General features: G+C 45.3%; 1 protein-coding gene across 1 annotated transcript in view; it reads left to right on the plus strand.

Moving 5' to 3' along the window:
* The first annotated feature begins 5,196 nt into the window (after positions 1-5,196).
* The window catches only part of cmtm6 (CKLF-like MARVEL transmembrane domain containing 6), a 124,268-nt gene continuing 116,396 nt past the window's right edge, over positions 5,197-13,068 (plus strand). Inside the window, exons 1-2 of the mRNA XM_070881297.1 lie at positions 5,197-5,297; positions 5,454-5,929. Coding sequence (XP_070737398.1) covers positions 5,768-5,929 — 162 coding nt within the window. The 5' untranslated portion in view covers positions 5,197-5,297; positions 5,454-5,767. The remainder of the gene's footprint in view (positions 5,298-5,453; positions 5,930-13,068) is intronic.

The following is a 13,068-nucleotide window of genomic DNA, read 5'->3' on the forward strand; positions in this document are numbered from 1 at the left end:
AGGTCGTTCGATTGGATTGTCCCAAAGTTTCTCAAAGACCACCTGATTCGTCAGTGATTGGCTCGCTCCTGTGTCAACCTCCATCGTGACTGGAACATCGTTGATTTCGACTTCTATTTTCAACGGGGAACTCTTGGTGGTGCAGGTAAACACTCCGTACACCTCATCGTGAGGCTGAGTTGCCTCATGGACTCTCTCTTCATCGTCACTGGAGTCCAGATGATCGGCCAACTCTTCATCGACTCGGTGAATACAATTTCTCTTGCACATTCGCTGGAGGTGGCCCTTCGTATAGTCTTTGTGGCGGCACTGGTGGGCCCTGTGATTTCTTCCACAGTGCCAGCATGGGGTTGGCTGGTTGGCCCCATGTGCCGAATTCAGGGTTGCTGGACTCGGGGTTCTGTTCTCTACCCTAAGAAAGACTGCTTGCAGCAGCCCTGCCTCTAAAAGGTGCCAGTTGGTTCACAATACTTGCTGGGTTAGAGTCCTGGGGGCGAATCATCTGCTTGGAATCACAGGCCGAGACCATGAACGCCTGGCTCACATTAATTGCCTTCTGCAGGGTGACCGTGGTGTCCGCAGAGAGCAACCTGTGGAGAAGGCCCTCATGGCCGATTCCAATAAGGAAGATGTCCTAAGTACTTCGATGAGGTGGTCGCCAAAATCACATGGTGCAGCCAATCGTCTCAGGTCTGCAGCATATTTTGCGATTTCTTGGCCTTCAGGCTGCCGGTGGGTATAGAACCGGTGACTGGCTGTGAGGATGCTCTCTTTAGGTTTGAGCTGTTCCTGTATCATCGTTACGAGCTCTGCATATGTTTTGGTTGTTGTCTTCTCTGGGTCTAGCAGGTCCTTGACGAGGCCATTGACGGTGGGCCCACAACTGCTGAGCAGGATAGCTCTGCGCTTATCATCCAGCGAGGTCGGTGTGTCTCACACCAGGTCGTTCGCAATGAAAAAGTGTTCGAGCTTTTCCACAAAGGCCTCCCAATCTTCCCCATCAGCGAATTGTTGAAACGTGCCAAGGTTAGCCATTTTCCCATGGAAATTCGTAATCTCGTTGCCAGTTATTGTATCTGTAAGCACTCTAGTAATGACTCCACGAGGCAAGGTATTGTACTTGAACTGTGGTGACCTTAGTCCATTTATTACAGTTCCTGAGTGAGGGTACAGCATGGTGAGCTCCCTTTTATACCTGGTTACCTGTCGTGTACAGGTGACCCCTAGGTCTCCACCAGTTGCACCCTCTGATGGTACAAGCATAGTGTATACAGTGTGAAGGTACATCCAGTAGTCTTATGTAACTGTACATTGAGTGTACAGGGAGTGTACAGGGAGTATACTTGTATTATACATACACAACACTTTCCTAGGTAAGGAGACCAAAACTGCACACAATACTCCAGGTGTGGTCTCACCAAACCCCTGTATAACTGTAGCAAGACATCCTTGCTCCTGTACTCAAATCCTCTTGCAATGAAGGCCAACATACCATTTGCCTTCCTAACTGCTTGCTGCACCTGCATGTTTACTTTCAATGACTGGTGTACAAGGACACCCAGGTTCCTTTGTACATCGACATTTCCCAAGCCATCACTATTTAAATAATGCTTTGTCTTTATGTTTTTCCTACCAAAGTGGATAACTTCACATTTATCCATGTTATACTGCATCTGCCATGTGTTTGCCCACTCACTCAACCTATCTAAATCGCCTTGCAGCGTCTTTGCATCCTCCTCACAACTCACAATCCCATCTAGTTTTGTGTTGTCAGCCAACTTGGAAACATTACATTTGGTTCCCTCATCCAAATCATTTATATATATTGTGAATAGCTGGGGCCCAAATACTGATCCCTGTGGTAACCCAATAGCCACTGCCCGCCACCCCGAAAAAGACTTGTTTATTCCTACTCTCTGTTTCCTGTCAGGTAACCAAATTTCAATCCATGCCAGTACATTACCCCCAATCCTATGTGCTTTAATTTTGCACACTAACCTCTTATGTGGGACTTTATCAAAGGCCTTCTGAAAATCCAAATACACTACAACTATTTTAGTTGCACCTGTAAAACAATAAATCCTTATTAGTCAGGAAATTATGTTAGGGAAATTGATGGGATTGAAGGCCGATAAATCCCCAGGGTACTTAAGGAAGTGGCCCGAGAAATAGTGAATGAATTGGTGATCATTTTCCAACATTCTATTGACTCTGGATCAGTTCCTATGGACTGGAGGGTAGCTAATGTAACACCACTTTTAAAAAAAATAGGGAGAGAGAAAGCAGGGAATTATAGACTGACTAGCCTGACATCGGTGGTGAGGAAAATGTTAGAATCAATTATTAAAGATGAAATAGCAGCACATTTGGAAAGCAGTGACAGGATCGATCCAAGTCAGCATGGATTTATGAAAGGGAAATCATGCTTGACAAATCTTCTAGAATTTTTTGAGGATGTAACTAGTAGAGTGGACAAGGGAGAACCAGTGGATGTGGTATATTTGGACTTTCAAAAGGCTTTTGACAAGGTCCCACACAAGAGATTAGTGTGCAAAATTAAAGCACATGGTATAGGGGGTAATGTATTGACGTGGATAGAGAACTGGTTGGCAGACAGGAAGCAGAGAGTCAGAATAAACGGGTCCTTTTCAGAATGACAGGCAGTGACAAGTGGGGTGCCGCAGGGTTTAGTGCTGGGACCCCAGCTATTTGCAATATACATCAATGATTTAGATGAAGGAATTGAATGTAATATCTTCAAGTTTGCAGATGACACTAAGCTGGGTGGCGGTGTGATCTATGAAGAGGATGCTAAGAGACTGCAGGGTGACTTGGACAGGTTAGGTGAGTGGGCAAATGCATGGCAGATGCAGTATAATGTGGATAAATGTGAGGTTATATACTTTGGTGGCAAAAACAGGAAGACAGAATATTATCTGAATGGTGACAGATTAGGAAAAGGGGAGGTGCAACGAGACCTGGGTGTCATGGTACATCAGTCATTGAAGTTTGGCATGTAGGTACAGCAGGCGATGAAGAAGGCAAATGGTATGTTGGCCTTCATAGCTAGAGGATTTGAGTAGAGGAGCAGGGAGGTCTTACTGCAGTTGTACAGAGCCTTGGTGAGGCCACACCTGGAATATTGTGTTCAATTTTGGTCCCCTAATCTGAGGAAGGACGTTCTTGCTATTGAGGGAGTGCAGCGAAGGTTCACCAGATTGATTCCTGGGATGGCAGGACTGACATATGAGGAGAGACTGGATCAACTGGGCTTGTATCCACTGGAGTTTAGAAGAATGAGAGAGGATCTCATAGAAACATATAAAATTCTGACGGGATTGAACAGGCAGGAAGAATGTTCCCGTTGCTGGGGAGTTCCAGAATCAGGGGTCACAGTCTTAAGAATAAGGGGTAAGCCATTTAGGACCGAGATGAGGAGAAACTTCTTCACTCAGAGAGTGGTTAACCTGTGGAATTCTCTACCGCAGAAAGTTGTTGAGGCCAGTTCGTTAGATATATTCAAAAGGAAGTTAGATATAGCCCTTACGGCCAAAGGGATCAAGGGGTATGGAGAGAAAGCAGGAAAGGGTTACTGAGGTTGAATGATCAGCCATGATCTTATTGACTGGCCGTGCAGGCTCGAAGGGCCGAATGGCCTGCTCCTGCACCTAATTTCTATGTTTCTAAATCAAGTGACCCCTGCTTAAAGTCGGGGGGGGGGGTGGGGGGGGCACTAAGACCGACAAACTTAAACAAATTAAACTTTAGACATTATGTGGTTCAAATTAAAATTTGGTTGCTGGGGATAATGACGCAATCCAATCCCTCCAGTGCCCACCTCTCGTGGAAGGCCGCGAGCGTACCGGTGGACACCGTGTGTTCCATCTCCAGGGACACCCTGGCTCGGATGTAATCGCGGAAGAGAGGCAGGCAGTCAGGCTGAACAACCCCCCTTGACCACCCGCTGCCTGGACCAGTTGATGGTCACCTTGGCCATGCCCAGGAGCAGTCCTACGAGGAGGCCTTCTGACCTGCCCGCTCCCCTCCACATAGGCTGCCCAAAGATCAGGAGTGTGGGACTGAAGTGCAAGCAGAATTTGAGTAGCAGCCCCTTCAAATAATGGAATAGGGGCTGCAACCTCACACATTCGACATATACATGGAACACAGACTGCTCCAGACCACAGAAATTGCAGGCGGCCTGGGAGCCAAATGCACTACATCCACTGGTTCTCCCTTATGTATTCTATCAGTTATACCCTCAAAAAACTTCAGTAGGTTTGTCAAACATGATTTTCGTTTCATAAATCCATGTTGACTTTGTCTAATCCCATTGATACTATCTAAGTATGCTGTTATCACATCCTTTATAATAGACTCTAGCATTTTCCCTACTACTGATGTTAGGCTAACCGGTCTGTAGTTCACTGTTTTCTCTACCGCTCCTTTTTTAAATAGTGGGGTTACATTTGCCACTGTCCAATCTGCAGGAACTGGGGAAGGGCGGGGGCATGGCGTGGGAATCCGGCATAGGGAATACCTAAACATTTCATGTGGGGTCCAGAGAAACACCGCTGCTCCTTCTCACTCCGCAAAGAAAAGTTAAAAAAAACTCAAGGCCTCTTCACCTCCTGTCCGGCTTCAGCCTGAAGGCAAAGACTACAGCAGCTTCCCTGCCCAGAGCTGAGTTAAAATGCCGCCGGGATCTCATTGATCTTATTTTAGTCAGGATTTAAAGACCCCGGTGGCTTTGCCACTTATTCAGAAAAGCGGGTTAAAATCGGGAACGGCGGTCGCTTTCCGGTCGCTAAGTATTCTGGGGTATTTTAACTGCCCACATTCCTCCTGTCCTGACTGGACAGTTCAGTTAAAATCCCCCTCTCCTCCAAGGATTTTAATTGTAACTGTAAAATCCGCTGGAGTCAGATCTTTAATCCAACTCCGGAGTAATGATACCACTTTGGCAGCATCACAAAGTTGTTCCCTGAAAGTCTCCCACTTGCTGCAGTGAAGAGAAATGACCACAGCTCATTGACCTGGCCAGAGAGACTCTCCCTGCGGCCACCTGCCCAACACCAGGGGGACGAGTTTGCGAGGTCAGATGATGAGGCGTCAAACGGCGGGGAGTGGAAAGTCCCAGAGGAGGCTGGGCTTGTCTGATCGTCTCTTTTGTTGGACGAAACTGAAACAAGGAAGTGGAGCAGCGGGGGAGAGAGAAAGAGAGAGAGAGAGACGTTGAACACAGCTGCAGGGCAGAGGGCAAAGCGCTGAAGATCGGGCAGCGGCTGCGGTCCCGGGTGAGCGGGGGCTCGGTCAGTCGGCGGGCGGGGCGGGAGGGTAGCATGGGGCTGGGTTATGTGGAAAGGTGGCGGCTGTGCCGGGCTCCGGGAGCAGGCTGGGCTGGGTCCGGATTCGCCGCCTCTCCTGATCAACATCCCTCTTTCTCTTTGCAGATTTGCTCTTTATTCCTCCCTCCCGACGACGAAATGCGAGAGGCGATCGGCGGAACTTTGCGCCCCCGGAGTTAAGAGGAAACTTCGAATGGATGTTTATTGACGGGAATTTTTTCGGAATTCTTTTTTTTGAGGGTGTGATCGTCCACAAATATTTTTGTTCAACCTCGTCAATTGGCCAAGAACCAATTCCGGCGGACTCGGTATACTTTCGCTTTCGAGTTTTTCTTTTGGGGAAAAAAAAAGTCCGAAGTTGGGTGATCGTTTTGCAAGGGTTTTTTTTGTTGCAGAGGAAGTGGCTCAGGTTGTGTTAAATGCTCACTGACACGATGCCACATCCAGAGGGACGCGGTAACGGAGCCATGGACTCGGAGGAGGTTTACCAGACAACCACTGAACCCATCAAGGCCACCGACAGCTTCTGCAATCGACAGTACCTGTGCAGCCACCGCGGGAGCATGAAGGTGGTGCAAGTGGTGAGTCTGCTCTGTTGGGCAACGGCTACTTGTCCGTCCCACGTGGATGGGTGAATTATTGTCGGGCTGGGTGTGCAAGAGTGGCAAGAACCGACGTTTACAAATAAATTAGCGTCAGGGGCCGAGGTGAATTCACAGGTTTAGATTTCACCCAAGTGTAACTAAATTTTTTTTAATTGGAGAAACAGAGAAAGGCTTGCATTTATATAGCGCCCTTCAGGACCACTGGACGTCTCAAAGCGCTTTACAGCCAGTGAAGTACTTTTGGGGAGTGTAGTCACTGTTGTAACATATATATGAGAAGACATGTAAGTGTTGGACATAGAGGTTGCCAGCTCTGCTTGGAACTACAGGCAACTCTCGATTATCCGTACACGGATCTAACGGAGAACCCGCTGCAACGACACTTTTTTTTAAAAAACTGTGATTCTGTCCCGTGTACAGCTGCACACGACCATTAAACCCACCCCACACACAGTCCTGCGCTGACCACTTTCAGCACCTGTCCGCCACTGGGGTGACGCCCGGCCTCGGGGGTAAGTAAAGCTGAGTCTCATTCGACCTCCAGCGGTTGAAGCCTTTAGACTGGCCATTTCGCCTTTCAGCCACGCCGCCGGGCCTGATTGCGGCACTAGCGGGGAATGAGCTCGGGTTTCTAGGCAGGATCTGGGGACCTTGCATGCTGGCACCATCCGGCTTGTCTGTGCTTTTCCTCCGCCGACCGATGACTGCCGAAGGATTGGGGATTAGGCTCGTCGAGTTGGTGTTCTAACTAGTTTCAACATTGATTTGAGGGAAGGATCCTTGACTCCAGCAAGTTAATCTAAAGTACAAATTTGGGACCCAAACATTCTTGGCAAGTACGTGCACTCGCCCTAGTGGCAAAATCGTTTACCCGGAATAGCTCAATCCCCGACGGCCCCGGATAATTGAGAGTTGCCTGTATTCTGGAAGTTTCATCACAAGACTGCTCCCCTCCGAGGTCAAACAGCCCTCCCCCCATTTCTAATATTTCTATGACCAATAAACGAAAGTGTTCAAAGAAAATGAAAAAAAAAACTTTTAATGGTGCTATGATTTTTCTCCTGGATTGCTCACAGCAGTGTTCTGGAGATCAATCTTCAATTCTTGAAGACTTCAGGGCAATCCTGGAGGGTTGGCAATTCTAGCTGGACACTACTAAATTGGGCTGTGGACTTGTGTGGTGAAGCTAAGAAGAAGCTTTAAGGCCCTGGGAAAAAATGAATGAATTATAGTCCTTTTACTGTTGGTATTAGTCTCAGAAGAGTATCAATATAATGACCACCATGTATTGCTTTCCTTGACTTGTATTCATCATCCTATGTTGCTCGCCTTTGGCCCATTGGAGGCCGCTGCAGAAACATCCAGTCCACAATGACGAACTGAATTGGCTCGTTACTTTAGGCAGCACAGAGTCCTGTACTGGTAATCTGACAGCAGAGTGGGTGGGATTGGATGGTGAGTAGGAGTTATTGATGTTGGAAAGGAACAGAAAATAGACCCCATGGAAACCACTATTTAAGGGGTGGGGGGTGGAGGGAGGAGTGAAGTCGGGGGATGAATTATTAATTACGGCACAGACAATGCAGTCTGTGAAAACTAGAAACTTAGTTACCTAAATGCAAATTTAATATTGTATTCAAATATTTCTCTCTGCATGGCGTCTGTAAACTAAATATGTAAAGTAATACCAAGACTTTGTGAAAGGTAGGTCATGTCTAACAAACCTGATTGAATTTTATGAGAAGGTGACTAAAGTATAGCTGCAGAGGAATGTGTATGGATGGTATTATACAGACTTGCAGAAAGCATTTGATAAAGTCCCACATAAGAGATTGTTAACTAAGGTTCACGGAATTGAGGGGAAATTATTGACCTGGTTAGGAAATTGGTTGAGCGGCAGGAGACAGGCAGTAGGGATAATGGGTAGTTACTCAAATTGGCACAATGTGATGTCCTACAAGGATCTGTGTTGGGGCCTCAACTATTTACAGTATTTATTAATGACTTGCATGATGGCATAGAAAGTCGTATATCCAAATTTGCTGATGACACAAAAATAGGTGACATTGTAGGCAGTGTGCATGAAAGCATAAAAGTACAAAGGGATATTGATAGTTTAAGTGAATGGGCAAAACTGTGGCAAATGGACTTCACTGTAGGCAAATGTGAGGTCATCCACTTTGGACCTAAAAAGGATAGAACAGAGTACTTTCTAAATGGTAAAAAGCTAAAAACAGTGGAGATCCAAAGAGACTTAAGGGTCCATGTACATAGATCATTAAAATGTCATGAACAGGTACAGAAAATAATCAAAAAGGCTAATGGAATGCTGGCCTTTATACCTAGACGATTAGAATACAAGGGGGTAGAAGTTATGCTGCAGCTATACAAAACCCTGGTTAGACTACACCTGGAGCACTGAGAGCTGTTCTGTCACCACGCCAGAATGATACCCGGACTTCAAGGGTTAATTTACAAGGTGAGATTGCATAAATTAGGGGTGATCTGATCGAAGTTTTCAAGATATTCGGGGGGAACAGATAGGGTAGATGGAGAGAAACTATTTCTGCTAGTTGGGGAGTCTAGGAAGAAGGGGCATAGTCTAAAAAATTAGAGCCAGACCTTTCAGGAGTGAAATTAGGAAACAATTCTACACACAAAGGAGTTTGGAACTCTCTTCCGCAAATGTCAATTGATGTAAGATCAATTGTTAATTTTAAATCCGAGATTGATAGCTTCTTGTTAACCAAGGGTATTAAGGGATATGGGCCAAAGGCGGGTATATGGAGTTAGGCCGCAGATCAGCCATAATATAATTGAATGGCGGAGCAGGCTCGAGGGGTTGTGTTCCTGTGACTTGTACATAAAAATAACATTTCAAGAAATTGAAACTGAACGTAATGCTCTTTGTAAGTGACTGTGGTACTAAGCTGTACAGGTTGGGAAGCTTCCATGTGTGATCCCTGGTTTACTGATCTGGGGAAGCAGTGGAAAACAGTAATTGGCTTCAGTGTACAGAGGCTAAGGATGGGAATAATCATCCTGCAGTTCCCATGTGAATGTCAGGTGAGAGCTTGGTTATGATTTCCCCACCCCTTCCCTTACACACATGTGAATAGCCTGCCAAAACATTGTAGCTTGGATGAGGTAATTCAGGGCTGCTGCCTCGCATGAGTCCCCATCTTCCAGACAGGAAGAAAATGAGAGGGATCGAGAGATTTCGTAACCACGGTGAGGATTTGCTTAAACAAGCAATTGATGTCTCCAGAGATGAGTGAGAGCTTATACTGGGGAATGTTAACATGCTGTACTTATAAGAAAAATAGAACATTTCAATTTAAACAAATTCAACCCCACATCTATTGTATAATAGCAGTGTAATATCTAGTCAGCTCATAAGTGAGTTATGAAGATTTTCCTCACTTACCTATCTAAATATCTTATGTGATATATAACATTTTTGTGTGCAGTTTTGGACACCTTGTTATAGGAAGGAAATAAAAGTAATGGAAAAGACATAGCATAGATTTACGAGGATGTTACCAGGGATAAGGGGTAACGGTTATGAATTGTGCGAAGGTGAATAATAGATTGTTTTCACTGACGGACCAGACAGAGTAAATTTAAGATCATTATAAAAAGAATTTAAAGAGGTCAGAGAATGTAGAATTTTCTGCTATAACATATTGTTGAAGCAAAATCCATGAGATCTTTTAAACTAGGATTGGAAAGTTGCTTGGCTAAGAATAATAAAGTGTTGGGTCTAGAGCTTTCAGTCACCTGTGAAGCATCTTGGAATGTTATCCTACATTAAAGGCGCTGTAGAAACGCAAGTTGTTATTGTTAAGTTTGGCTCCTAGAGCTAGTTATGCTCCCTGTGCAGTCTTGAGCAATGCCACAAGAGATCTGCTATATTTAATTTTTAATGCTCTGTTACCATCAGTACTACCTGCTGATTCTGCACCTCCACCTGTCTGCCTGAGTCCTTCCAAATCTGTCCCGCTCCGTGTTTTTTCCCACTGCCCCACCCCCCCCCCCCACACTCCCAGACCAGCCCCAACTTGACTCTGGTGAATTATTTGCCTCTTGGGCCCACTTGTAGCCACTAGCCCCATCCCTGATCCATTTTCAGGTTCTCATGCCTTGTGCTAAAAAACAATTTCTATATGCACAAATCCAAAGTGTGCATAGTTGTAAAAATCAGTTGGGAACAGATCATGGGCAGGAATACACGCTAGAGATGGGTTGGGGAAGTCCGCATATTTATTTATTTATGTAGCTGATGAATCGGGAGAAGAAATTTAGCTATCTACCTGTAAGGTAAACAATTTTCCAGAAAACAATCAAAAAACATTTAGTTCATTGTCTCTGAACGTATCTCTCTCAAAATCCATTCCAGAATCCTTTCACCAGGAATGCATGCTAGATGCAACAGTCTGAATCTTCCATTTGGCCATTACACCGCAAATGTAACGCCCCTATTTTTTTTTAAAAAAAGGAGGCAGACAAAAAGCAGGAAACTATAGATCAGTTAGCCTAGCATCTATCATTGAGAAAATGCTGGAGTCCATTATTAAGGAAACAGTAGCGGGACATTTGGAAAAGTATAATTCAATCAAGCAGAGTCAGCATGGATTTATGAAGGGGAAATCATGTTTGACAAATTTGCTGGAGTTCTTTGAGGATGTAAAAAGCAGGGTGGATAAAGGGGAACCAGTGGATGTGATGTATTTGGATTTCCAGAAGGCATTCGACAAGGTGTCACATAAAAGGTTACTGCACAAGATAAAAGTTCACGGGGTTGGGGGTAATATATTAGCATGGATAAAGGATTGGCTAACTAACAGAAAACAGAGAGTCTGGATAAATGAGTCATTTTCTGGTTGGCAAACAGTGACTACTGGGGTGCTGCAGGGATCGGTGCTGGGTCCTCAACTATTTACAATCTATATTAATAACTTGGATGAAGGGACCGAGTGTAATGTAGTCAAGTTTGCTGCTGATACAAAGATGGGTGGGAAAGCAAATTGTGAGTAGGACACAAAATATCTGCAAAGGGATATAGACAGGCTAAGTGAGTGGGCAAAAATTTGGCAGATGGAGTATAATGTGGGAAAATGTGAGGTTATCCATTTTGGCAGAAAAAATAGAAAAGCAAATTATAATTTAAATGGAGAAAAATTGCAAAGTGCTGCAGTACAGAGGGACCTGGGGGTCCTTCTGCATGAAACACAAAAGTGAGTATACAGGTACAGCAAGTAATCAGGAAGGCAAATGGAATGTTGGCCTTTATTGCAAGGGGGATAGAGTATAAAAGCAGAGAAGTCCTGCTACAACTGTGAAGGGTATTGGTGTATTGGTGAGATCACACCTAGCGTACTGCGTACAATATTGGTCTCCATATTTAAGGAAGGATATATTTGCATTGGAGCCTGTTCAGAGAAGGTTCACTAGGTTGATTCCGGAGATGATGGGGTTGACTTATGAAGATAGGTTGAGTAGGTTGGGCCTATAAACATTGGAGTTCAGAAGAATGAGAGGTGATCTTATTGAAACCTGTAAGATAATGAGGGGGCTTGACAAGGTGGATGCAGAGAGCATGGGCTAGACTTTCTACTTCACATCGCCCATCTATGGCCCATATATCACCCAAAATGGACCCCACTTGCCCATTTTGAGGAAAAAGTGGAAACTAGGCCAGAAATATCGCCGGGAAAAAAAGCCCCCAAGTTTCGGCTCACTTTGCCGAACTGATCGCCCACACAAGGCCCATCCCAACTTTTGGCACATCGCCATCACAAGGCCAGGCTGATTTAAGGCTGAAAACATCGCTGTGAAATAGTTGCTTTTCCCGGCTTTACAGAAGGAAATGGGCACTATGGACACCATTTTGAAGATCGGAGGAAGGGGGGAGACAGCCAAAAATTCGTGCTTGGATGGTTGTGAGTGATTTATGGGTCCTGTATGGATAGATAGATCTGCTCAGATTTTTAATTATATTTAATTTTACTAATAACCTAGTGGATTAGGCATTTTTTAGTGAAAAGTTCATTTATACCTAGTGAAATTAATGATTTAAAGTGAAGTGGGCCTCGTGTTAGACTGGGGCTGGAATCGATGGAGTAGTTTAATGGATCCACATTCTTTAGTGAAAAGTTCATTTATAGCCATTGAAAATAATTATTGATAATGATGGGGCCTATGCTTTCTGCGCCGTTACTCATGACTGCTCATAAGCTGGTTTCTGAAAGGATCAATCGAAGAGGTGGCAGAGAAATGCGTAGACAGAGACAGAGGAGGTGAGCGTACAGCCAACAAAGGTACAAAGAAACGCAATCTTACCTCAACTTGTCTGAAAACGTGTGTCTAAGGAGGCTGCGCTTCAGGAAGGAGGTCATCGATGAGATTTGCCAGCTCATCAAGGGGGATCTTCAGCCTTCCAGCACCATCAGAACCGCACTGTCTGTTGAGGTGAAGGTTACTGCTGCCCTAGCATTCTACGCTTCAGGATCTTTTCAGTCTTCAGCTGGTGACATCTATCATATCTCTCAGCACGCCACACACTGCTGCATTCGACAGGTGACCGAAGCCCTTTACGCTCGCAGGATGGACTTTATAACCTTCCCTATGACCAGGGAAGCACAGAACGGGAGGGCTTTGGGTTTCTCCAGAATAGCAGACTTCCCCAAGGTGCAGGGAGTAATAGACTGCACGCACATCGCCCTGAAAGCCCTCTTGTAGAACGCGGAGGTGTTTCGTAACAGAAAGAGATTCCACTCCCTAAATGTGCAGCTTGTTGTCGACCACAAACAAACAATTATGACAGTAAATGCTACACTTCCTGGCAGCATCCATGATGCACACATCCTACGTGAGAGTGCTATCCCTGACCTCTTTGTCAATCAGCTAGAAGGTCACGGTTGGATGCTGAGGGATAAGGCATATGGCCTTGCCAGTTGGCTGATGACCCCATTGTGTAATCCCTTCACTCAAGCAGAGAAACGTTACAATGAAAGCCACATAGCGACACGCAACATCGTCGAAAAGCCAATTGGAGTCCTAAAGCAGTGCTTCAGATACCTGGACCATTCTGGTGGCAGCCTACAGTACCACCC

This window comes from Pristiophorus japonicus, chromosome 5 (assembly GCF_044704955.1).
Source record: "Pristiophorus japonicus isolate sPriJap1 chromosome 5, sPriJap1.hap1, whole genome shotgun sequence".
In the NCBI taxonomy this organism is placed as follows: domain Eukaryota; kingdom Metazoa; phylum Chordata; class Chondrichthyes; family Pristiophoridae; genus Pristiophorus; species Pristiophorus japonicus.